The 27,356-nt window shown below is 37.2% G+C and overlaps 1 protein-coding gene across 1 annotated transcript in view; it reads right to left on the bottom strand.

Moving 5' to 3' along the window:
* Myh15 (myosin heavy chain 15) overlaps window positions 1-27,356 on the bottom strand; it is a 131,000-nt gene that overhangs the window by 88,990 nt on the left and 14,654 nt on the right. The window contains exons 10-14 of the mRNA XM_036203430.1: window positions 15,261-15,364; window positions 13,388-13,526; window positions 9,436-9,554; window positions 5,679-5,828; window positions 4,644-4,814 (exon numbers count right to left, since the gene is read on the bottom strand). Coding sequence (XP_036059323.1) covers window positions 4,644-4,814; window positions 5,679-5,828; window positions 9,436-9,554; window positions 13,388-13,526; window positions 15,261-15,364 — 683 coding nt within the window. The remainder of the gene's footprint in view (window positions 1-4,643; window positions 4,815-5,678; window positions 5,829-9,435; window positions 9,555-13,387; window positions 13,527-15,260; window positions 15,365-27,356) is intronic.

Raw genomic sequence — 27,356 nt, 5'->3', positions numbered from 1 at the left:
TGAATTTTCTCTTGAGGCCAATATAATTCTAAAAATTTATTCTAATCCCATGGAATAATGCTAGAGCTTTTAAAAATATACTGAAAAAGTAACAAGTTCTTAAACACAAAACTTTGGATATTTGTCAAGAAATAACAGGGATAATCTCTTTAACAAAATCTTAAACAGAGCAACAAATATGTAATTGTATAATACTTTAGTAAGTAAATTAAGTTTGAACTAGAATGCTTCAATAATAAAACAGGAGTGAGTTAATCCTATAATAGACTTGTTCACAGAATTTATATTGAAGGAGCTCACTGTGAGTTTGGAGAAAGAATTTAATGGTTAAGCTTTATGTTAAAAATACATTATAAATTCAGTATGATTACATTTTTGTAGTCTTCAAAACATGAAACATTTTGAAAAATCACTTTTTCAAGTCCAGCTAACTGCTTGACTGATAATATAAAACACAGGAAAGGGTAAATCAGAAATTCATATTTTAAAAGATACCTTGGCACACTTTAAAATAACTGTAACATCATCCATTTATTTAATAAACCAATATTGAGCAACATCCTATGGATAGCATGGTTCTTTTGTGTTGTGGTGGAAAACACAGGACCCGAAAACCTTCTAGGAAGGGAAGGCCAGACACTAGACAACTTCATTCCACAAAGGAATAAGGAAATATCCATTTTGTGCCCAGAATTGACATAGGGTCTCATGATGGTCCCAAGGAACTAAAGCTGGGCCTGAGGTGGTCATAGTTACTTTGAATTGAAAACTTCCCATGATTCATTCTGTACAAAGAATTAAGTTCTACCATTAATATAAAAAACTTCTCTATAGAACCCAAATCAAGATACTGGATCTTTTCAAAATACTTTATTTTTCAAGAGTGTTCTTACTATTACTCTGACCTGAGTTCTTTGAAGTAGTTAAAGACTTATCTTTGCTTTCTATCACCTGGTCAATATTTTTTCACATTTTATCAAACCAGTAGAAAATATAACAGGAAATTACATCCACATTGCTACTGTATAACATGGAAAACTCAAGGCTGGAATAAATGAAGCAATAACCTCAGGTCAAATAAAAGTCAATAGCATTGACCTTCCACAGAGTGAACAATCCCTATATCCCTTCTTTCTATCTGAAAGTAGTGTCTTATTATAAGCAGTAGAAGTGAGTGTTAGAAGTGATGGTTACTAAAAGTTAACCCTTACCCTTTGCTGACCTGAAGCTCTGTTTTATTTTTAATCAGAAAATGGGGACACACACACACACACACACACACACACACACACACACACACAATTTACCACACCACAGTAAGTTTATTGCTATTATTTTAACAAGATTATAGTGATATCAGGAATCCATTTATTTATTCAACCTGCCCTCCCTACTCCCCATCAGAAAGTTCACTGACCAAACTAAAATCAATGTGATGTTAAAGAATAATAGGATTTGACCAGCCATCCCAGGAGGACCTGCCCAACTTGGCCCCAGTTTCCGGCCATTCAGCAGACCCTGTGCCAAGGCTCACCTTTTCCAAGACTGCAGGCAGACCCTGCAGTCTCCACACCCTGCCCCCACACCCATTTGCCCTAGACCCCAGCCACTTCCTGAGAATCAGAGACCAGCCCCCAGCTCCCATCTGCCCCGGAACTCCCATCTGGACCAGAGCTTCCATCCTGTCCTGGAACTCCCATCTGGACAAGAGGAGCTCCCATTTGGACAAGATAAGTAGACTCCAGGGACTTCCTGAGACTGAGAGTCCAGCCCCCCAGCTCCTATCTGGCCAGCACTCTCATCTGGACCAGAGCTTCCATCTAGCCGAGAGCTTCCATCTGGACCAGAGAGAGGCTCCCTAAATCTCTCAGCTCTTTCTGGACCAAGTACACTGATAAGACCAAGAACGAACCCAAGAGGAGATGGACACCAGAGATCACTTTCTAAATATAACACCAGTAGCACAGACACTGAGAGAAACAATCAATCAATGGGACCTGTTAAAACTGGGAAGCTTTTGTAGAGCAAAGGACACAGGCAACAAGACAAAGCAATAGCCTACAGAATAGGAGGAGGTCTTCACCAACCCTACATCTGACAGAGGGCTGATATCCAGAATAATAAAGAACTCAAGAATTTAGACAACAAAATGCCCAACAGTCCAATTAAGAAATGGGCTATAGAACTAAACAGAGAATTCTCAACAGAGGACGTTCAAATGGCTGAAAGACATTTAAGGAATTGTTCAACATCCCTAATTATCCAGGAAATGCAGATCAAAATGACTCTGAGATACCACCTTACACCTGTCAGAATGGCTAAGATCAAAAACACAGAAGACAGCTTATGCTGGAGAGGATGTGGAGCAAGGGGAACTCTCCTCCACTGCTGGTGGGAATGCAAGCTTGTACAGCCACTTTGGAAATCAATGTGGCGCTTCCTCAGAAAATTGGGAATCCATCTCCCCTAAGACCCAGCTGTAGCACTCTTGGGCATATACCCAAGGAATGCTCAATCATACCACAAGGGCATTTGCTCAGCTATGTTCATGTCAGCATTGTTTGTAATAGCCAGAACCTGGAAACAACCTAGATGCCCTTCAACTGAAGAATGGATGAAGAAAATATGGTACATATACACAATGGAGTACTACTCAGCAGAGAAAAACAATGACATCATGAGGTTTGCAGGCAAATGGATGGATCTAGAAAAAATCATCCTGAGTGAGGTAACGCAGACTCAGAAGGACAAACATGGTATGTACTCACTCATAGGAGGATACTAGATGTAAAACAAAGATGACTAGACTGCTACACAACTCCAGGGAGGCTATCTAGAAAACAGGACCCTAGGAAAGACATAGGGAACACCCAATGACAGAGAAATGGATGAGATCTACATGATCAACCTGGACGACAGTGGGAGTAATGAAGGGCAAGGTTTGAGGGAAAGAAAGCTTAGGGGAACAGGATATTCCAGCTGGATCAAGAACAGAAAGGGAGAACAAGGAATAACAGACCATGATAAATGAAGACCACATGAGAACAGAAATAGGCAGAGTGCTGGAGAGGTCCCCAGAAATCCACAATGATATATCCTCTGTATACTGCTGGCAATGGTTGAGAGAATGCCTGATCTGACCTAGTCTGGTGATCAGATGGCCAAACACCCTACCAGTCATGCTGGAACTCTCATCCAATAACTGATGGAAGTGGATGCAGAGATCCTCAGCCAGGCCCCAGGTGGAGCTCCAGGTGTCCAATGGTCGAGAAAGAGGAGGGACTGTAAGAGTGTGAATTATTGAGCCCAAGATTGGAAAAAGCACAGGGACAAATAGCCAAATGAATGGAAGCACATGAATTATGAACCAAAGGCTGTGGAGCCCCCCAAGCTGGATCAGGCCCTCTGAATAAGTGAGACAACTGAATAGCTTGAACTGCTTGGGAGGCATCCAGGCTGTGGGACCAGGACCTGTCCTTAGTGCATGAGCTGGCTGTTTGGAACCTTGGGCTTACACAGGGACACTTTGCTCAGCCTGGAAGGAGGGGACTGGACCTGCCTGTACTGAATCCACCAGGTTTAAATGAATCCCCAGGGGAATCTTGGCCCTGGAGGAGATGGGAATGGAGGGGAGGGGCTGGGGGCAAGGTGGGGATAGGTACGGGAGGGGTGAGGACAGGAGAACCCATGGCTGATGTGTAAAATTAAAACACAAATATAATAATAATAATAATAATAATAATAATAATAATAATAATAATAAAGATTAGTAGGATTTATTTTGGTCTAAAACCTTAGAAAAATAATCTGCATAAAACAGTGAAGGGTCAGTTACCCTACATCCTTCCTGACAGAGTTGGTGAAATCAAATGTTAGGGCAGCTAAGGGACTTTCAGAAAGGCAGAGGCTTTGGCCTGTTCAGACATGTCTCCAAAATATACTTTAATATCTGATAAAACCAAGAAAAGGCTCAGAGTTATTATCACAAGACAGGACCTATTCTTATAGACAAAGCAGCAGAAAATAGAACACAAGCCCTTCTGCCAAACCCATTAGTCCATCCCAGAACATAGAGCATAGAAGGGGGTCTCACAAAATTCAGAAACCATAAACTAGCTGATTTGTTAATAAGCCATGGAACACTTTCACAAATTATTTAAAATAACTGGTACTGGCTGAATTAAATGAACAAACAATATTCTGCTAGGTACCAGCCCTAAGGTATTAGATCATTTATTTATCTGCATGCTAATTTGCCAAATTTTCTTAAGCTTCCCCTGGTACGTGTGGGCTCATTGTTAATAAGACAGGTACTTCAGAGTTCACATTTTCAGCCCTTGAGAAAGACAGAGCTTGGCCATTTGATTTTCAACAAGTGCCCTTGCATTTTAACAATGGAGACTATGTACACACTGCAAATGTGCAGACAGACTGTGTTACACATGATGGAATAGGGCAAGTGACAGGAGAGGTAAGCTAAGATGTCACAGATCCTGCACACAAAGACCATCAGGAGAAGATGGACAGAGCCTTCCAGATCCATTCCCCATCTGCTGACAGAATCCGCTTCCTGAGATGGATCAGCATAGTAAACTGTGATAGTTCTTAAAAATGGACAAGGAGGACAAATATATATACCATACCTTCTCAATGAGATCTATGCAGGCTTGCAAATCCAGACCATAGTCAATGGATATCCAGTCAAGACTTTCTTTCTTGTATTCTTCTTGCTCCAGAATAAACATGTGCTGATTAAAAAACTGTTGCAACTTTTCATTGGTAAAATTAATGCAGAGTTGCTCAAGACTATTGTACTATGAATAGGTAGGAAGAGAATTAAAAATAAGATAGAAATCCACTTGTAAGAGTACATATTAATGAGAAATCATAATTATCATCACACGATGGAAAATATACCCAAGCAGTAACAGTGCTCAGCTAAGTTCCTATGTCCTCCAGATATATCTACAAGCTAATGAGTATTGTAATAAAATAATACTCAAATGGAATTATGACTCAACAGTCACAAAAGACCTCTATTTATTTTGATTTAAATATGGATTAAGAAATTAAATGCTTAACACTAATTGTAGTAATAAGTGTAGCTCTTTTCTAATCAAAGTAGTCCTTAAGGTTTAAGTATAATGATTCTATTCATTTGTTTGGTTTTGTTTCCTTTTTAAAATTGAAATATAATTATATCAACTTTCCCCCTCCCTCCAACCATTTCCATGCACTCTCAAGTTGATAATTTCTTTTTCTTTAATTGTTACATATATGTGTTTGTATGTGTGTGTGTGAACATGTGTGTTTGTGTGTGCGTGTGTGTGTGTGTCTCTCTGTGTGTGTGTGTGCACAAATATATAGATACAATCTTCTGAGTCTGTTTATGTTGTTTGAATGTGTGTGATTTCAGGGCTGACCACTCTGGATTGGACTATAAGGGGCTCATCCCTGGAAGAGACTAATTCTCCTTCTCTGAACAGTCATTAGTTGCCTGTAGTTCAGTGTCTAGGAATGGGACCCTGAGAGATATCCCCCCTGCCATATTCATTGATATTAGGCAAAATGATTCATAACATGCTTTGATCATGTTTCCTCATGGTTACATTTAACAACTCAAATATTCTAATCTCCTTGAAATAGTCCTTGATTTTGCTCTTACCACATATACTTACATCAAGTATTTCAAAACCAGTGATGTCAAGAATAGCTATGAAGAAGTGGCTTGACAGCTTGGCATCCAGGACCTGGTTCATTCGTGCCACTAGCCACTTAAACATCCTTTCATATATTGATTTGGACAGTGCACCAACTGCATAGGTTACCTAGAAATCATATTTAATTTTTTTCTCCATAAATAGGTGGTGAGGTAGCTCAGTGTTTTAAGACTACTTGCTGCTCTCCCAGCACTCAGCCCAGATAGTTCACAACTTCTTGTAACTCCATTTCCGGGGATCCAGTGCCCTCTTCTCGTCTCACACATATCACACCCACATACAGACTCATGCATAAACAATAAAAAGTAAATATTTAAATTACTCCTTGTTGTTTTAAAATTTGTTTTAACCCTTGGCATTGTCTACCTGCAAACACCTTCTTCTAGTCAAACCTGTATATGTTTATTAATCTTCTATGGTTTTAAAATCATGCTGAACATAATGAGAAAAAAGAAGAAAACAAGCAAGAAAGAGTTGGGGAAATGGGAGAAAGTAAAGTAGAAGAAAGTTAGCACAATGCCTCCTCATCAAAAGTATAGATGAAAGAATTCGCGTTCCTATTAATATCCCAGGATATGGTTTGATGCTATGCTGGAGAGACTTGTTCTGAACATTGTGGTCCAAGGACCTACTATCAGTATCAGTAGCAACTGGAACTTTTAGAAAATGTCTGGACTCAGGCACAACCCCAGATTACTGACTCTGTATCGTAATACTATTCCCATTCACCCACGCCTGTTGCTAGAAAAATCCTCTTATGTCAATATGAAAACTCTCCTGCCCTTGGTACATGATGATATATCTCATTCCCCATTTCATATGTAAATTCTTAACTTGTTCTAGCAAGAAGCCTATTAATCCAGATCACCAATGGTCCCTTTTTCTTGATGTCTTCTCATAGAAATGTGCTGTCACTCACTCTTCCTCCCTCTTCTTGGCCTATAATTTCCTACTTGCCATGGCTGTATGTGGAGTTGAGTGAAAAGTCTCTTTCTTGTTGCAATACCACTATTACAACAGTCCTGAATAAAGTCTCCCTTGCTGTTTAATAAGTGTCAGGATATTTAAGTTTTTTTTTTTTTTTTGAGCTGAGGATCGAACCCAGGGCCTTGTACTTGCTAGGCAAGCGCTCTACCACTGAGCTAAATCCCCAACCCCTATTTAATTATTTTAATGCACTGTGTCCAATAAAGTTTTTAATAATTAATACTAAAATCTATTATCCCTATAACATGCTTTGCTATTGCTGCTGGTGATGATGATTGATAAACTACATGACCCTTAGCAGCTAACTCACCTTCCCCAGGATACATACAGTACTTCCATCCCAATAATGTTCTTAGAAGCTCTGTCTAGTCTTGACCATCAACTCAGTGTGGTCCTTACCTTCCTGAATGAAGAATGGTCTCAAAGAAAACCATTCTGATACATATTCCCCTGTCAGGGTGAGGCTAAGAAAATTATTTTTTACTGTTCCCAAGTAGATGAGGTTGTTTTTTTCTTTTCTTTTCTTTTCTTTTTTTTTTTTTTTTTTTTTTTTAGCTGAGGATCAAACCCAGGGCCTTGTGCTTGCTAGGCAAACACTCTACCACTGAGCTAAGTCCCCAACCCGGTAGTTTGTTTTTTAATGTTGAAAAATAATACATCTTAACTTGTTCTGTTAAAGGCTGTAGTTTCAACTTAATCCTCTGTAACACACTAATTTAAGAGGTGGATTTTAATTGCAGTTGTCATACAGGCTCATTGGCTTTATAAAAAGGAAGACCCTATTCTATAGTCATGGCACATCACACATCCATGTTACAGTGAGTGTCTAACAAACAATGACACTGGCAAATACTTAAGATACGACTCAACTTCCACCCAAGGTGTACAGTTTTAATACTGATGGCTGAAGAGCACTATGCTAGATGCTGGTGTACTGGAATGACTCAGATGAAATCCATGACCTTAAAGGTCACTAAGGTTGCTTTAAATGTTTCCTTAAATAAAACATCATAAATATTCCTGGTGCAATTACTTCCAAATATTGTAAGACAAGAAAGAGATAAGCATTTCTAGTGTGTGTGTGTGTGTGTGTGTGTGTGTGTGTGTGTATGTTGGAATTGACAAATCTATGCTAGGCAAGTGTTCTACCACTGAGGTACATATTTAGATACACAAGTTAAACAGACATTTACAAAACCATCATTTTCACTACAAGACTTAACTTAAAGAAGTCACTAAAGAGGTGACTCAGAAGTTAAGAGCACTGGCTGCTCTTCCAGAGGTCCTGAGCTCAATTCCCAGCAACCACATAGTGGCTCACAGCCATCTATGATGAGATCTCATGTTCTCTTCTGGCACACAGGCATACATGCAGGCAGAACACTGTACACATAATAAATAAATAGATCTTTAAAAAAAAAAAAGGCATTGGTAGTTCAAAGTAAATTTGCCTTGTCTCTTGTAAACTGTGCCATTGTCCATTGTCCTAATTTTCTCAGTGAGGCTGAAGGTAAATCCATGATGGTCAAGCCTGTCACAGCTTTCACATATCCAGTCCATCAACTATATGTAGTGGGTTTTTGTTATTTTTTTTCTTTTTTTGTGCAGAGGGTAGTATAGACAGAATTTCATATAGCCCAGACTAGCCTCAAACTCATTCATTCAAAGATGACCTTGAATCCTGATTCTCCAGCTCCTGCCACCTGAATGCCTCCCATATATCACTAAAACCTGGTGTGTGTGTGTGTGTGTGTGTGTGTGTGTGTGTGTGTTTGTGTGTGTGTGTGTGTGTGTGTTTTATGGGTGGCAGAGACAAAGTTATGACTTCACAGTACCATTTTCTCTTCCTAGAAAAGCCATATTCATCACCTTTCCCCATAGTGACAAGAAAATATGACAAATTCTCATCATTGGATGTAAATCAAAGTTCTAGCATCACTGTCCCAAGTTGAGAGAGGAGAATGTCCTTTCACAAATGTCTTTCTCTCCTTGTCGATAGTGTTACAGGTTGTGTGTCTCAGGTAGCATAAGCACACAACGCAAGAATGCTGTATAGTAAGTACTGAATTTGGTTTGAGTAAGAGAACAAATATTTTGTTACCACTGAGATTTTGGTGTATATGTGTTTCTGCCCTATGGCCTGTATCACATGGATTAATATACATAGCAGACATAAATTATTCTGAAATGTATTGGTAAACTTAAATTACCTTAGTACCCAGCAACCCTGGACATATATGCTGCATAAGAAAAAGTCTGAAGGTCAGCCATCCCAAACATTTGTTATTTATATCAAACTATCAACATAGCCTTCTGCATTTTATGTTTGTTTTCAATTTCTTGTTCCTTCAAATCCTATCTTCAACACACATACTGAAACCTATTCTCCACTAATGTGAACACATGTTGATTACACTAAGGAAGCTAGTACATAAAGGAATGTCAGTTCTCCAAGATAATTCACTTCAATCCTCTACAGTTTTCTTAGTTGAACAACCAAGGTGTAGATCACAAGTGAAATGTTACCTAACGGAGAATTGTCAAAATATTCAACAGAGTCCCTTACTACTATAATGTCTTACATAAGAAATACTCACCTCAGTAGCTCTCTTTACTGCTTTCATAGAAATTATTATTAACATTGTCAGGTGTTGAAAGCACATAAATATGACATGTATAAAATAATTACATGATCACACAATGACAATGCCCTCAAATGTTACCTTACCTGTTGTACATTTTGACTTCTGGTAACATACTCATTACCAACTTTGATTCTAGGATAGATCAGGCCCTTTACCAACTCAGAAGAGTTAACGCCCATGAGAAAAGCAGCTTTGTCAGCATCTGATCACACAAGAAAGGAAGAATGTCAAGAAGCAGAGAAGGAAGAGTAAAAGAAGGTGGAGAATATACTGTGGAAGTCATTTCATTGTAGCCAAGTACACAACCTAGAAGATAGAAGGTCTGTATGTTTCAGTCAATGTAAAAATATAGATTGCAGCTTTAAAATAAATGATTGAATGCTAAATGAAATAATCTACTTCTTACAGACACAAATAAAACCACATTGAAACAACCCTTAGTGGTCCCTTAGAGTGGGTGTCATTGAAAGGTAATAACAAGCGTTGATGAAGATGTGGACATTCACGTTTGGCATGGCCATTACAGAAAACAGTCTGACAATTTCTTAAAGGTTAAACACAGAGTCACTGTAGGACCTAGCAATTTCACTCTTGCATATGAATCTTGGAGAAACAAAGACATTTATACAAAAAAAATGTACATAGTATTTCTAGTGATATCATCATAGTAATCAAAAGCTAGAAAAAATGCCCATCAACTGATAAAAAAAAAGATAGAATATGCTTAGATACTGGAAATGAAATGAAGATTGACACAGTCTGTGACAGGGCTTCATTCACAAGGGCTTGAGGAAGATGATTGGCAGTTTTAAGAACTTCATGAACCTACTATGGAAAATGGTAAAATTGGGTTTTTAAAAAGAGTACTATAGCCAGGCAGTGCTGCCAGCACTCGCCCTTAATTCCAGCACTCAGGAGGCAGAGGCAGGCGGATCTCTGTGAGTTTGTGGCCAGCCTGGGCTACCAAGTGAGTTTCAGGAAAGGCGCAAAGCTACACAGGGAAACCCTGTCTCGAAAACAAAACAAAGAGTATTATGTTCATAGAATTTTATGAAGATTGGATGGGCACTTACACATAGAAGTGTACTTCTCATTTTTGTTTAAAATTTTAATACAAGTGAAATAATTTATATTTATGTGTGTTAGTACTGTATTTTTCTTTTTTGCTCTTTGCTTTTCCTCCTCCGTTCAAAAAGTGGAGTGTACATGTGATGTATAGTGTAAATCTTTGGAATAAATCCAAGATGCATCTTTGGCTACTCAGTGTTCTCTGAAATGGTTAAAAAGTAACCCTAGAATAATGGATATTATTTTGTTTTTAACTTTTAAGGTAAGATGACATACTGAGAACTTGAATTAACTTTATTTGTAGATAAAATAAATTTAGGGATAGTCTTTAACATTGGAGAAAACATGCACAAAGCTTATCTTTATGTAAAAAGTGTTTTTGCAGTCCTGAAACAGGTACAGGTAGGGAAGATGAAGACTCTTGTCAAGAATTTAAAAATGCATTACTAGAAGGTGTGGATGGGATTACTTATTTCCAATATCACTATTTTTTTTTATTTATTAACAAATATGCCTGGCTTCTATAACAAAAACAACTCTTCAAAAACATGAAAATATCATAATAAAACTTAGAATTTTATCAATTAATACATCCAAACAAATAAAGATGCTTAAAATAAAACAAAATAGAAGAGACAAAAGCAGCTTTTTCCCTTACTAGGCTTTACAGCACACAGTCTCAATTTCTTGGAGGGCTCAAACAGGAAGACACTTGAGCCAGGAGTTAAAATTTAACCAGAGTTAAATGGTAAGAGTTGAATCTCAGAAACTAATAACCATAGCCACAACCCCTTTGTCTCAAAGCATAGGGAAAGCAACAGAGCAAAAGAAGTTGATATGAAAGCATATGTGCTATGATATATGAAGATCTGTAATCTTCATATCCTTTTACTCTGTTTCACCTATACCTGTGTTCAAAAGCTATCATTTCTGAGGGGACCACCTGATCAGTATATCTACACCAAACCCATCTGTATTCTCATATACCTTATTCTTTCATTCTGTTGTGTTTTCACTGAATTACCAGTTGATACATATTTGTTTGATATAGATCTCTCAGATCCAAGATGATCTCTTGTTCCCATGTATCCTTGAGAATAAAAATATTCCTAGTACTGAGTTGAAAAATAAAAGGACACCCAACCCAGTCACAGAATGAGAAGAGATCCTTAACAGACATTTCTAAGAAAAAGATATACAAATTTCAAATACACATATAAAATGATGCTCAACATCATTAATCAGGAGGCAAATGCAAATCAAAACTGTAGTAAGACACTACTATATGTCTATCAGAGAATAGTTACTATAAAAACAACAGCAAGACAAGTGCTGGCATGAATTTGAATGGGAACTTTCATGTATTGTATATGGCACTATAAAATGTTGCAGGCACTGTGAAAACCACTTGACTGCTCCTCAAAATTACAGCATAGAATTACCATTTAATCCAGTAATTCTGCTTATGGATAAATACACAAAAGAATTAAATGCAGGGAATCAAACTGATACCCTTAAACTATCATTCATTCAGAAGAGGCAAATAGTGGAAGCAACCCAGATGTACATCAACTAATGAATGGATAAACAAGATAATATAAATACATACAACTGAATATTAATAAACCTTTAGAAGGAATGAAATTCTGATGCATATTACAATATTGTTCTTAGTGAAATAAACCATATAAAAACATATAAATATTGGGTGGTTCCATTTACATGAAGTACCTAGACTAGTCAAATTCATGGAGCTAGAAAATGCAACTATGGTTTTCAGGGGCTGAGAATAAAGGAAGAAAAGCTTAACGTGATTCAGTTTTCAATAGCTAAAAAATTCTGGAGTCAGACAATAACAATGTGAATATACTTAATTTCAGAGAGATGCACACTTCTAGCTAAAGTAAGCAGTTTTATGTAAATATTATCACAATTAAAATATAAAACTAGAACTTCTGTCCATTGAAATAATTAGATGGATATAGTTACTCTTTTACATGGAATTTTTTAATTAAATGCAATCATTGCAATAACTATTCTATCTTTTTATATAATTGTGATTTCCTACTTGTACAGAGAGATGACTGATTGTAATAATGTCTAACATGCTTTTGTAATCAATTAAGAACATTGTTTTCACAGTGTTTTTATTTACTCTTTGGAATTTTCATACATGTCTATATTTTGATCTTATTAACCTTCCTCCAAGTCCATTAAGACTCAAAGACCCATTTCCCTCTTTGTTATTTTCATTATCATTAAAATACCCCAAGTCCACTTACTACTGACTAGGAGCTCCATCTCCAAAGAAAAGGGAGTCTCCCTCCCTCAGAAACCATCAACTGTCATGACCCTCACTAAGGCCAGGGCCTCAGGAGCCCCTTTCCTATTCATGCTGGAATTCTGACTTTTTATTTTAATGGAAAAAAAATAACAGAACTTGAAGCCTCATAATTTTGACAGGATGGAGTCAGTTTCCCTTTGGAATTTCAAGCACCATTGTTTAAACCATCCCCACTTATACCATTTAATATATTTTATGGACATTTGCTCCATTCATTCTCTGAATAGTCCATTAGCTAAAAGTATATTTCACAAAAGCCCCCCAAAATCCACTGACATTACCAGTAATTAACTGAGAAATGCTTCTTATTCTGTGAGAAGAAGATACTGTAGAATGATGATTGAGCTAACACTTTCTAGCAACAATAATAAAGGGCTGGGTGTGGAAGGCTTGTCTAGTAGGGATGAAGCCCTAAATTCAAGCCCCAGCAGCACAGCATGAAAAAAAAAAAACAAGTAAATAACAGTAATTAAGGAAAAATGGTGCTGATTATTTTCAACATTCTCTGAAAAATAAAAAACATAAACAAGACATCCAGTGCATGCAGGGAAAAGAAGGCGGGCCTGGAAGCAGAGGTTTGAACAGAGTTACGAGCTGTGTCAACTTTGTAAAGGAAGTCTTACTTTCTGTACCATCAGCCTCCAGTTGCTCTTCTCTGGGATTCTGTCTAAATTTCAGGTTCCCAATGTGCATGATGGCTCCAATGATCTTATAGCACCCAAACTTCTCATGGGGAAGAAATCCCAAGATGTCTATGGCTTTCTGTAAGAAGAGAAACAGGTGGCTAGCTGTGCCTTCTTTTACCTAATGGCTCCAGTAGGCACCTCACCCTACTGAATGGCACATGTCACATCAGGCTATGGGCTGCAGCAATCAGAGACAGAGCACTATGGGCCTAGAGTGACAGCTGGGTTCAAAGAAACACAAATAAGTCTTGTTGACATTGGCCACCAGCAGTCTGCTCAGTCCTTTAGAAGGGAATTATGATGACTAGCATTCTTTAGCGCCCAGTGGCTTCAGAAATTTCCATCAGCACCCTGTTTCTCTCTCTTCCCTTCCAGAAACAGGTCCACTAACTGGCTACAGGAAGTTCATTATTTTGTCTTGCATGATTATGGAAATTATCCCTGAATCTGCTGAGTGGCATGTCCTAAATGTTCAACTGGTATTTTTCCAGAGTCTGCTAATTTTAGCAATTGGTGAAAGGGGGTGTTAAGAAAAGAACATCTGTTGCTAAGAAAAACTCCATTTTGTACTAAGCACCCATTTCAGTAACTGTCTCTGACCTGATTTTTTCAAATGGTTAATTTGGCAACCCTGACTCCTTGCCCCCTCCTCAGAATTGTGTGACTGTTGTAAAATGATTAACCACTTGCTCTGGCTTATGTAACCTTGATTACCTCTGTGTATGGGGGGAGGGAGGCAGTTCCTCACATACCTGTAAGTAGTCGGGGGAAAAATGAAGTAACTGTGACCTTTGTCTTTAAAAGCCCTCTTCCCCTTTAAGCTGGGCCTCAGTCCCAAATACAACCATGGGGACAGAGGACAGCTGCAGCTTAATTAAAATTCAGCTAATTACAACTGGATAGAGTCCAGGTGGTCTCTAGGTATTTTCTAACCCTGTAACAATGTCACCACATCACTGCATCCTAAGACTACTGTATGTGGTCCCAAAAGAATGTAATCATTATAGTAACTAGTTTAGAATGCTTTTAAAGACAAGGAAGGAGGAATCTATATTATTTTTCAACAAATTCATTTATAGGAATGGAAAATAGAGTGAATATAATACACAAAAAGAGTACTAACCTTCTAAGAAATTCACAGGATAAAGAGAGGCAAAGGTCTTGGGATTTCACAACAGGAGGATAGTTCAGTAAGGAATAGGACAAATGCCTGACAAAATTGTTTTTGACATTCCACTTCAAATGCTTATAAAATGAAATTGAAAAATTGAACTCTGTGGACCACATGATCTTGCAGTATAATTATAAATAAACAACAATACCAAAGCAACTCCATATAGACAGAAAACAGAGTAAAGACTTAAGAGATACACAGTAACTAAAAGAGTGTGCTGTTACGTTGAAAATTCTTTCTACTTTTCTTTTTTCTTTTTCTTTTTCTTTTCTTTTTTTTTTTTTTTTTTTTGGTTTTTTTGAGACAAGGTTTCTCTGTGTAGCTTTGTGCCTTTCCTGGAACTCACTCTGTAGCCCAGGCAGGCCTCGAACTCACAGATCCCCCTGCCTCTGTCTCCCAAGTACTGGGATTAAAAGTATGCACCACCACCGCCTGGCCTGTCTACTTTTCTATAGCTATCATGCCCCTTTGTTGAAAATATGTGCCGTTACTATTGGTAAACTTTGGGGAGAAGCAGCCTCCATCATCAAGGGGAGCCAGGCCAGGACTCCAGACCTCAAGATGAGGTATTAGGATGTTAGTTCTCATTGCTCATTGCCTTCACAAGTCTTAACTTCTACAACTACCAAGCCTTACTTCTGTGGTCAGAAATTCTCCTGCATCATCCAAGCTCTCCACAGCAACCACTCCACAGGAGCAAATGTGAAAGTCAGAGGGATTTGTGGACACCAGGAGCATGTCTACAATGGAAAGATTCTGGTCAGATGGCTTAGAGAAATGTACAATGCCTGAGGAAGCAATTGGCATAAAATTCAGGTTACTCTTACAGTCCGTGGGATACTTGCAAACAAGCCATAATTAATTCTATATTCTAGACCCAAACCTCTGCAATCAATATTTTCCCCAGTTAACTTGTCAGTCATGTGTCAAGGCCTCCCAAGAGAACACTAGGTTGGCCAAATCCAAAAGCAGACTCAATTGCAACAGCACAAAGTGGTGGTGGTTGGCAGGAGATTGTAGATAATGTGCACACTGGGCCTAGATTCATGACAGAGGGTCAGAGGCTAAAAACGCGTTGTAAAATTGTACATATAGCATACCCGAGTTTCTTGGCTAGGAAACAACCAGTTCTCTGGGGTCAGTACCCAGAGAACATGAGCCACTTAGTCCTGTCATTTCCAATCTTCATTCACGGGAGGCTGAGTCCTTCATTCAAGGGATCCATAAATCAGATACAGTGTAACCACTGAACAGCTGATGTGTTTATGAGTCCTGACATGTCTTACTTTGTCGGGAAACATAATGCAGGACAAAGCTAAGACAGCTGTCAATAGGGCAGACTGCTGCCTAACACTCCATCTCAGCCAAGTGTTTATTTTTATTTTTATTTTTAAATCTGATCTTATCTTTCTGTTTATTACCCCTTGAAGAGAAGATCTGCTTTATGGAAATGCAAATCTCAGAGACAAAGAAATTGGCTTACAGCAATGCTCACAGGAACTCTACGCGGAAGTATGCTGAATGCTGAATGTGTTGATAAAACTGTCATTTATCTATGGGTTAAGTTATTATTCATCAAATAAAGAAATAAATTGAAACATTAAAGAACCTGAATTCAGTCAGACCGAAAGAACCTGTAGTGTATGATGACTACGTATTATAAAATTATGGTAAATGCAATTTAATTATCATGTTTACAGATAGATGGGGGCAGAAGGGTTTCAACAATGAAAGGGGAAAGGAAAGAATTGTAAAAGATCCTGTGGAATATTTTTCAAAGGATGTACGTGGTGCTTGTGGTAATGGCTTCTTACATATACATACAAACAAACATAGGTACATATATATACCATTACCAACTGAGTATTTCAAACATTCAGTTAATCATAGAATCAGTCTATGGGTCTCCTTTAAAGTTACTTTTGTTTTAAGCCTAGCATTTTATGGCTGAGCCGTCTTTCCAGCCCTCATGAAAGCTGTTTTATAAAAATTTAAAATTTAAATGAAAGTTTTATATTTTTAAATTTTTATAAAGTAACTCAAAGCAAATCGGCTTCCTTCCTATGCCACACAACTGCCAGCTTTCCTAGGCTATATGCCTCTGTGTAGGTTCTTCTCCTTACCCTGTTTAAAGTCACCTAGCTACTAGGCTTTTCTAGGCTGAATGCCTCTGGGTACACTCTTCTCCTTACTCATTGTAAAGTTACCCAACTACCAGGCTTTCTGGGGCTGTATGCCTCTGGGTAGGCTCTTTTCCTTATTCATTCTAAAGTTACCCAACTACCAGGCTTTCTGGGGCTGTATGCCTCTGGGTAGGCTCTTTTCCTTATTCATTCTAAAGTTACCCATGTACCAGGCTTTCTGGGGCTGTATGCCTCTGGGTAGGCTCTTTTCCTTACTCATTGTAAAGTTACCCAACTACCAGGCTTTCTGGGGCTGTATGCCTCTGGGTAGGCTCTTTTCCTTATTCATTCTAAAGTTACCCATGTACCAGGCTTTCTGGGGCTGTATGCCTCTGGGTACACTCTTCTCCTTACTCATTCTAAAGTAATCCAGAGGCCTGCCTACCTTTGACAGAATCTATACAGGCTGCAATGCCAGGCAGAATTCTCACTTCATGCTTCCTAAGCTGCCCAACACCTTCCAGGTTTTCTCAGGACCCAGCTCTGAAGTTACTGCTAGGTAAGGCTTCTTCTTTGTACCTAGAACATCCAAAACCCTGCCAGCTTTCCCCTGAATTAGCATAGACAAGGATACTACACAGGGCACTCTCCTCCACAGGGTGCCCAAAATCCCACCTGCCTTTACTAGAACTCTCCAGATTCTCCAAGTGGCATGAATTCTACCTGTGGCTAAACCTCTGTAAGAGACCCAACTCATTTTCACCCTAGGCTTTGCACCTCCTATCTGGGACCCTCTCAAGGCACCCAGATCATACTTCTGTCCAGACTCAAGAAGAGAGGTATCCCCGTCAGTGCCACCCCTCACCATGCTCCCAAGGGTCCAGACTGCTCTTCCTCCTCAGGATGCTCTCCAATGGCTCACACCACTCAACAAGAGACCAACTACCATCCGATCTACCCCTCAGGACTAGCCTACTGCCGCTCCACCGGGAGACTTAAACCTAGTAAACGAAAAACTAATCAAAACTAATAATAACCTAACCCAGATGACAAGTTCCCACTGCAAAAAGACAGCAATAATAATTGTTGAAATGCCAAAGGGTCTCTCTCCCAAACTATAAATACAGTAATAATTGTCCCCAATGAAAACAACTTTAAAAAAAACTTAAGGCACAAAATTCAAAAGAACAATTACAAACATTTTCAAAGAGTTCAAGGAATTCAAAGAGGACATCAATAAACACCTGGAATAACTTTAAAAAGACATGAATAAACTCCTGAAGTTGAAGAAAATATAAGAGATAGAAATACTAAAGATAGTGAAGAAAACTCAAACTGATATGAATCTGGCAGTTATTATCAATAATATGATCAAAAATCATCAATAAGTCTAAAAATATTCAACTGAAGTGCCATCAACAGACCAGGTGAAATAAAAGTTAAAAATATTAGAGCTTGAAAACGGGGTACACAAATTGTAGCATTCAGTCAAGAGCACTGGTAAGACATTCAGAAACTTTAGAACACCATGATAAAAAACTAAAGGAATGAATTTGTATACATAGAAGAAAACAAATTCCAGTAAACCAGGTAATTCAGTAAACTATATATTTGGCCACAAAGTAAGTATCAATAGATACAAAAAAATGAAGTAACCCCCTGTGTCTTATTAGACCACCATGGATTAAAGCTGGATTTCAACAACAGAAACAACAGAAAGCCTGCAAACTCATGGAAACTGAACAACTCTCTACCGAGTTACCACTGGTGCTGGTGGCCATTCCAGAGGAGCAGCAGATGGCAATTGACTTCAGGTTATCAGCCCACCAGGAAACAAAACCCTGATGGATGAATCTCAGATAGACAAGGCCCCAAGAGACTCGGCCCCAGAATGTTTCTAGCTACCGCTGTGTCTTCGCATGTTTAGCGCTGCCATTTTTTTCTGGTATCTGGCGTGGTGTGAATGGGAATGGGGAGATCCCCACTGCTCTTAATGCAATGTGATCACCTCTTGGAAATATCATGTTCTTCTGGGCATTTTTACCTGTGAATTATCATGAAGATGATTTCCTCCTAAGCTGTACTGTTTAACTGAAGCAATGATTGTATACAACAATAGGGTTAGTTTAAATAGAATTTTGATGATTGGGGGTCATTAATAAATATAATAAGAGATTGTGATAGAGGTTAGTTTAGTGGAGAAATTAACATAGGTAAAGGCAGGATAAACTGTTTCCCCTGCCTCTGATAAAGCAGAGGCTGCAGAGGATAAAAAATAAAACAAGGAATTGTCACATAGCTACAACCCGAGTTTCTATTGAGAAGCCATATAGACTGTGACTTAGGTTAATGTTTACAAAAACAATTGAGTCCCAGTAGCCCAGCTAGCTTAAATTCTTTTAACCTTAATGTTAGGAGATGTATTCACAAGTTTTGAAGTGCATCATAGCTGAAACAAAGCTTTGAAAATAACTTAAGCTTAGACTAAAATGCTTTGTAAAATAGCTTTGAGGTGAAAAACCCAAGAAGAGAATCTGAGGTTTTAGAAAGGCACATAGCTGAGTGAGGGACTGATTAAGGTCAGGGAACCAAAACAAAGCAGCCCAGTTATTATTAGCTGATGTGCCTTTCTTGCTAAGATGGGTTGGTGACCAAAGGTGATGATTAATTCCCTGTGCCCATTACTACCCTGAGCTTCCTGATAGTTAAAAAAAAAAAAAAAAAAAAAAAAAACAGTTGATGAGTGGATATGTGGATATGCACCCTGAGGATTTGAAATAGAACTGACTGGTTCTTTTTCATATATAAAAGTTTAGATTTGTGATTCTTTCAAGATTACTTTTCAATATAAATAATAAAGTGATAGTTTTTTTTTCTATGTAACTGCAAAATGCAGCCTACCAGTAAAAGAAGTGGCTAAGAAAAATACCTTGCTTTCTTGTACTTAAGCTATAACAAGTTGCTTGGGTATGAATGTACATGGGTTACTGGGACAACTTGTTTTTCACCTGTGAAATGTAAAATGTTTAATCACGCAAGGGATATAAAAAACACACTGGTTTTTACCTATATTCATTATAATCATTGAAAAAATAGAAGGTGACCACATTGTAATTTTTATATTACTTGAAAAAGACTACCGGAGTATACAAGCTCTAAGGGAAAAAATTAAGTTAGTTAGGAAAACATCAAGAATGAAAGAAGGAAAACACCAGGAAAGGTGTAGAGTAAAACTAAGGAAAACAATAAAAAAGAAGTCAGAAGAAAATTATCAAGAGTGTATGTGTCTTTCTCCTTACTCCCTCAAAAAAGTCCTCATTCACAGACTCCCATAAAATGCTACAATGCTGGAGGCTGGTCTTCACAACAGTGGTACACTGGGTCAAGGCAGAAATAAAGAAAAAAGTTAAAGACTTCCCAGAATTCAATGAAGATAAATGCATAACATATCCAAACTTATGGGATACAATGAAAGCAGTGTTAAGAGGAAAGTCCATAGCACTAAGTGCCTTCTTGAAGAATTTTGAGAGATTTCATACTAGTGACTTAATAGCACAACTGAAAGCTCTAGAACAAGAAGCAGACATGCCTAAGAGGTATAGATGGCAGGAAATAATCAAACTGAGGGCTAAAATCAATAAAATAGAAACAAAGAGAACAAAACCAAGAATTAATGAAACAAAGAGTTGGCTCTTCAAGAAAATCAACAAAATAGATAAACCCTTATCCAAACAGACAGAAAGAGAATATCCAAATTAATAAAACCAGAAACAAAAGGGGGGACATAACAATAGACTCTGAGGAAATCTAGAGAACCATTAGGTCATACTTCAAAAACCTGTACTCCACAAAATTAGAAAATCTAAAATAAATGGACCAATTTCTTGATAGATACCACTTACTAAAGTTAAATCAAGGCAAGGCAAACAATTTAAATAGACCTATAACCCCAAGGAAATAGAAGCTGTCATTAAAAGCCTCCCAACCAAAAATAGCCCAGAGCCAGATGAGTTTCGAGCAGAATTCTACCAGACCTTCAAAGAAGAGCTAACACCCATACTTCTCAAATTTTTCCACAAAATAGAAACAGAAGGAACATTGCCAATTCTTTCCATGAGGCCACAGTCACCATGATAGAAAAATGCAACAAAGATGTACCAAAGAAGGAGAATTACAAACCAATCTCTCTCAGGAACATTGATAAAAAATACTCAATAAAATAATGACAAACCAAATCCAAGAACACATCAAAAAGATCTCCACCATGACCAAGTAGAGTTTATCCCAGAGATGCAAGGATGATTCAACATATGAAAATCTGTTCATGTAATCCACCATATAAATAAACTGAAAGAAAACGACCCACTTTATCATCTCATTAGATACTGAAAAAGCTTTTGACAAAAATCCAACACACCTTCATGATAAAAGTCTTGGAGAGATCACAGATAAAAAGGACATACCTTTTTATATGTAATAAAAGCAATATATAGCAAGCCAATTGCCAACATCAAATTAAATGGAGAGAAACTCAAAGTGATTTCACTAAAATAAAGAACAAAACCAGGTTGTCCACTCTCTCTGTATTTATTCAGTATAGTACTTGAAATTCTAGCTAGAGCAATAAGACAACTAAAGGAACCAAGTGGATGCAAATTGGAAAGGAAAAAGTCAAAGTATCATTATTCACAGATGATATGATAGTACACATAAGTGACCTCAAAAAATCTACCAAGGAACTCCTACAGCTGATAAACACCTTTAGTAAAGATGAAAGAAGTTAGAGGGGAATTAACCTCTCCAGTACCTTACAAACTTAGAGTTGACTTGCCTAAGGTTGTGACTTTACCTGCTATGATTTATCTTGTTACTGTCTGTGAAAAACCAGCAAATGTTAATTATCCCAAAGGATATGCAGATTGTAAATGTGAGCCTATACATATGAGATATTTAAAAGACATTAAGGAAGCAGTAGTACATATGGTATGCATTCACCGTATGTGAGGCAGATATTAAATACATGGTCCTCAAGGAATAGAATAATTCCGAATGACTGGAATCAATTATTCTGAGCAATATTAGAATATAGTCATCAGTTACAATGGACAAGCTGGTGGAGAGAAGAAGCTAAGGCCCTTGAACAGCAAGGTAAGATTAAAGATTTTGAGATTTCTCAAGATCAAAGTCTTAGTGAGGGCTGTTTTGCTGATGTAAATAAACAAGCTATCTTGATGAGCATACCTTGTCCATATAACATATGGAAGCCTTAAATGCTTGAGATAAGATTCCAGAACAAGGAAAAACAACTGAGCTGTATATTAAGGTTATACAAGGCTCAAAAGAACCCTTTACTGACTTTTTGCAAAGATTGACTATAGCTGTAAACAAAAACAGTATCAGATCAAGAAATTAGACAAGTACTAATTCAATCTTTGGCTTTTGAAAATGCTAATTTAGAATACAAAAAGATGATTGTATCTTTAAAGGTTAGATCAGCAGCCATAAAAGAATGGATCCAACACACAATCAATATTGAGTCTCATAACTATAGTGATGAGGTTTGGATAGGAGAGGCGATTCTCAAAGGCATAAAGAGACATCAAAGTGTCAAATGTTGTAATTGTGGTAAACCAGGCCATTGTACACAGGGTACTCCTAGAAATGACCCAAACAGAAGGCCCCAATCATCTGGATTATGCAGGAGATGTGGCAAGGGCCAACATTGGACCAATGAATACAGATCAATAAGAGACAAGGCAATCTTTTACCTCTGGAAAATGACTTGGGGGCCTCTCACAGGCCCCCAGATCAAACATGGTGCAGTCATCCCCAGTCACTGTGGAGGAAACTCCTCCCCAGAACAATTAGAAGATCCAATGCCCAACATAAAAAACAATACTGCTCTGGATGATTGAACAGCTTTGAAAGGTGAATCAAAAATTTTAGTAAAAACCATAAAACAAATAAATTGGCAAACTTGCATAAATGAACAGAGATAAAAGCTAAGTACAAATAAATAACATTATATTTGAAGGCTTGCTGGACATAGGACTGGATATGACTAAAATTACAACAAAATCATGGCACCTGAATTGGCCTCTTCAGGAAGTAGATTGTTCCTAGGGATTGGAACCCTATCTCAGATAAAACAAAGCATAAGATGGGTTAAATACATAGGGCCAGAAGGACAAAGGGGAAGGCTGAGGCCATACATTGCTAATGTAGCAGTTGTGATCTGTTACAGCAATGGAATACCCAGATTAACATTCTTCCAATCTCAGAAACAGACCATAATCCAATTCATGTTTCTTGGAAGAATAGTGTAAGATACTATAGAAAAGTCACCTACCATTCAGGCTGTACAAAAACAGGGCACAATTGCTGTTAAACTCTCAGAAGTACTAAAGGCCCTACCCTTAAAATGGTTAACTGACAAACCTGTCTGGGTTGGGCAGTGGCCTGTGACACCAGAGAAATTACAGGCCTTAGAAAAGCTGGGTCAGGAGCAGCTAAATGCTCAACATATCAAAGAATTAACCAGCCCTTGGAATTCTCCTGTATTTGTTATTAAAAAGAAATCTGGAAAATGGATAATGCCAACAGATCTGAGAGTCATAAATAAAGTGATTCAGCCAATGGACTCTCTACAGTGGTTTTGCCTTTTCTGTTACCTAAAGAATGGCCTATTACAGTTATTGACTTAAAAGACTGTTTCTTCACTAAACCTCTATAAGAAAAGGATAGGGAAAAATTTGCCTTCATGGGGCCTACTTATAATAATTCTCAGCCAGCTAAGAGATATCAATGGAAAATTCTCCCACAGGGAATGTTAAATAGTCCCATTCTTTGCCAATGTTTTGTGCAAAAACTATTGGAAATAATTCATGCTTCTATAATCTATAATTTACCATTAGATGGATGATATCTTATTAGCTGATTCAAATGTAGATACTTTGGGAAAAAAAATGTTTGAAGAAGTAAAGAAAGTTTTGCCTTGCTGGGGAGTACAAATTGCCCCTACAAAAATAAAAAGAGAAGATTCTATTAATTACTTAGGATACAAAATAAATCTATAAAAATTTTGACCCCCAAAGGTACAAATCAGGAGAGATTAATTGCAGACTCTTAATGATTTTAAAAATTGCTAGGAGTCATTTCAAATTTATGGCCCACTATTGGATAAAAAAAATCATGAACTGAGCAATTTATTCAAAACCTTGGATGGTGACAAGAGAATTATCAGCTGAGAAGAGATTTGGCTGAGAGAGAATTGGCTCTGATGAAAAAGGAAATCACAGGAAGCACATGTGGATCTTGTAGATCCAGAGCATAACTGCATTCTGGTCACATTACCCTCTACACATTCCCCTATAGGGATTTTTACTCAGAGGAAATATATTATATTGGAATAAATATTTCTACCACATAAACAGAGTAAGAAATTAAAGGCATATGTGGAAAAGTTTTCTGATTTGATTTTTAAAGGAAAATTAAGACTTCATCAATTGACACAAAAAGGCCCAGCAGAAATTGTAGTACCTTTAACTAATGAGGAAATTTCTTCTTTATGGGCAGAAAATGAATATTGGCAAGGAGCTTTCAGTAAATTTTTGGGAGAGATTAACAACAGTTATTCCAAAGGCAAGAGAATCAAATTCATTAAAAAAAAATAGTTGAGTCCTTTCTCATATTGTATGGAGAATATCAATCTCTGGAGTCCCTATGTTCTATACTGATGCAAATAAATCAGGAAACTTAAGTAAAGTGGTTCAAAGCCCTTATGATTCTATAAAAAATCTAGAATTGCATGTCATTCTTATGGTACTGGTGGACTTTACAGAACCTCTCAATATAGTTGCTGACTGTCAATATGCAGAAAGAGTTGTTTTACATATTGAAACTGCCGAATTTATTCCTGATAAAACAGAATTAACTTCACTATTTATACAACTTCAATATTCATAAAATTAAAGAAAATAATCAGAAATAGGGATCATCCTATATATACACATCAGATCCCATATGGGTCTGCCAGATCCTCTTGCACAAGGTAATGATGAAATTGACCAGTTATTAATAGGAAGTGTTCTGGAGGCCTCAGAATTTCATAATAAATAAATAAATAAATAAATAAATAAATAAATAAATAAATAAATAAATAAAAACATGTCAATAGCAATCACTCAGCAACAAGCCATGGAAATTGTAAAAAAAAAAAAAAATTCCTACTTGTTCCTTCTATAACCAAATTCCATACATAGAAATGAAATTTGGTGTTTCATTTTGCAGAATTCGGAAAATTAAAATATGTACACCATACAATAGATATGTTATCAGTATTTCAATGGGCAACTGTTTTGAGTTCTGAAAAGGCTGATTCTGTAATTACATACCTATTGGAACTCATGGACATAATGGGTATACCTAATCAAGTTAAGATTGACAATGCTCCAGCATATGTTTCCAGTAAAATGAAATAGGATTTTTTGTATATTATAATATAAAACATATTACAGATATACCACACAATCCTACAGGACAAGTGGTTGTAGAAAGATCTAATTGCACTTTAAAAGAAATGCTTAATAAACAAAAAGGGGGAACCAAAATCCCCAAAGACAGATTGCATAATGCCTTATTAACCTTGAATTTTCCTAATGCTGATAAGAAAGGAACAACAGCTGTGGAGAGACATTGGATAATAGAAAAATTTACTAAGTTAAATCAGCCTGTGTACTTTAAAGATGTGTTGACCTCAGAATGGAAACCAAGATATGTGCTACATTGGGGAAGAGGTTTTGCTTTTGTTTTCACAGGATAAGAAAAGCTATGGATACCATCAAAATTAATAAAGATTTGGTTCAAACAGGACAAACCTCTTATTAAAGAGAAATGATGGCTCATCAACCAATGTGACAATTCTACAAGTTGTAAGGAAAACTCACCAAACAAGGGTCAGAGCGGGGTTCTGTTTTTGTCTTTATAGGGAAATAAAAACACTCATCTTCAAGAAGTCAAAAGACCTTGGACATCTAGACATCTAAAGCAGAAGGGAAGGCTAGCCAGAAAAAAATTTACAAACAAAGAAAAATCAGACCTATTGGTAACAATATTCTCTGCAGGGTAAAATCTAACTACCTAAACATCGATATCTCTTTACTTCTTAGAAAAGTTGTACTCTCAACTCAATTAAAAATCAAAGCTGGCTTTGCAGTTGGAGCATGGCTCTCTCCTTCTCTAAATCCAAGCATGTTGTTAAAAGAACATGTTCTGTCTCAGCTGGACAGTGGTTGCACACACCTTTAATCCCAGCACTTGGGAGGCAGAGGCAGGCAGATCTTTGTAAGCTCGAGGCTAGCCTGATCTACAGAGCAAGATCCAGGAAAGATGCAAAGCTACACAGAGAAACCCTATCTCGAAAAACCAAAAAAAAAAAAAAAAAAAAAAGAGTTTCTGTCTCATATCAGAAGAGCCACCTGGTGTGGGACAGAAGAAAACCAAAAATCTAGGACCATTGTCAAAATTCTCTTTCTCCTCATACTTATTCTTGATTCTTTGGAACCTTTCTTTAGTGCTATCCTAAAATTTAAATTTCCATTTTGATATTAATAATGTTTAAGTTTTCCACAGTGAACAATAATTTTTCCTAACAGTGATCTCTGAAGTCTCCAGAAGGAAGATGGGGTCCCACAACAATGATTCTACTTGGTTCATAATGATGTCATTGGGCCAGCAAAAAAAAACCACAAAGATTGGCTCTGGACTACAAACTGTTCAGGACAGTTCCAAGGTGGCTAACTAAGATAATCCATCATCTTATACCTCTAGCCAGAACTTCAGATAAGCTTTACCCACTATTCTGAGATTGGCTACAAATGTTACAACTAGTCATTATGAGAATTAACCATGTTTTAGATTTCTTACAGAATCCTACAGAAATACCATCACCCTCCAGACAGCAGGATACAATTTTAAGAAAACTACACCCCATCTCCCATAAGGTTTTGTTTTCTCAGGGCTATGGATAATTGCCATCTGCCAGGGGTTGTTTATAAGTTGTCATAGGGTTAGGAGTTGAACAATAAACTTTAGACTCAGGATTCTCTTTTGGATAGGAAAAGGGGGAAATATATAGGATAGGATAATAAGGTACATTATTGTATCTACTTGTAAACTAAATCAGAAACTATCAGCTTTGTATAATTTGCACTGGTATGGATTCTTGTATACTGATACAAATACAAAATTATTTTTCTATTCCTATTTAAGATAATTTGTATATTGATACAAATATAAAACTATATGTGTCATATTGTACATATGTTCCTACTCCTGTTTGAAATATTTGTATATTGATACAGATTATATTTGTCACATTGTATGTATGTTCTACTTCTGTTTAGGATATTTTGTATATTAATACATATTAAGGATATTGTTGTTATATTGCACTATACATTCCTACCTCTGATTAAGATATTTTTGTATATTGTCACAACTTCAAGTTCGTTGTCCCTATACTATACATCTGTTTGCAGATTGTTTATTTTCATAATGTGAAGCCTTAGTCTTTAAGTTATTTAGGTTGACAAGAATTACAGCTTAATAG

The sequence above is a fragment of the Onychomys torridus genome, chromosome 12 (genome assembly GCF_903995425.1).
Source record: "Onychomys torridus chromosome 12, mOncTor1.1, whole genome shotgun sequence".
Classification (NCBI taxonomy): Eukaryota; Metazoa; Chordata; class Mammalia; order Rodentia; family Cricetidae; genus Onychomys; species Onychomys torridus.
Note: the sequence above shows the minus strand (reverse complement) of the source record. Positions and strands in the feature narration are given on the sequence as shown.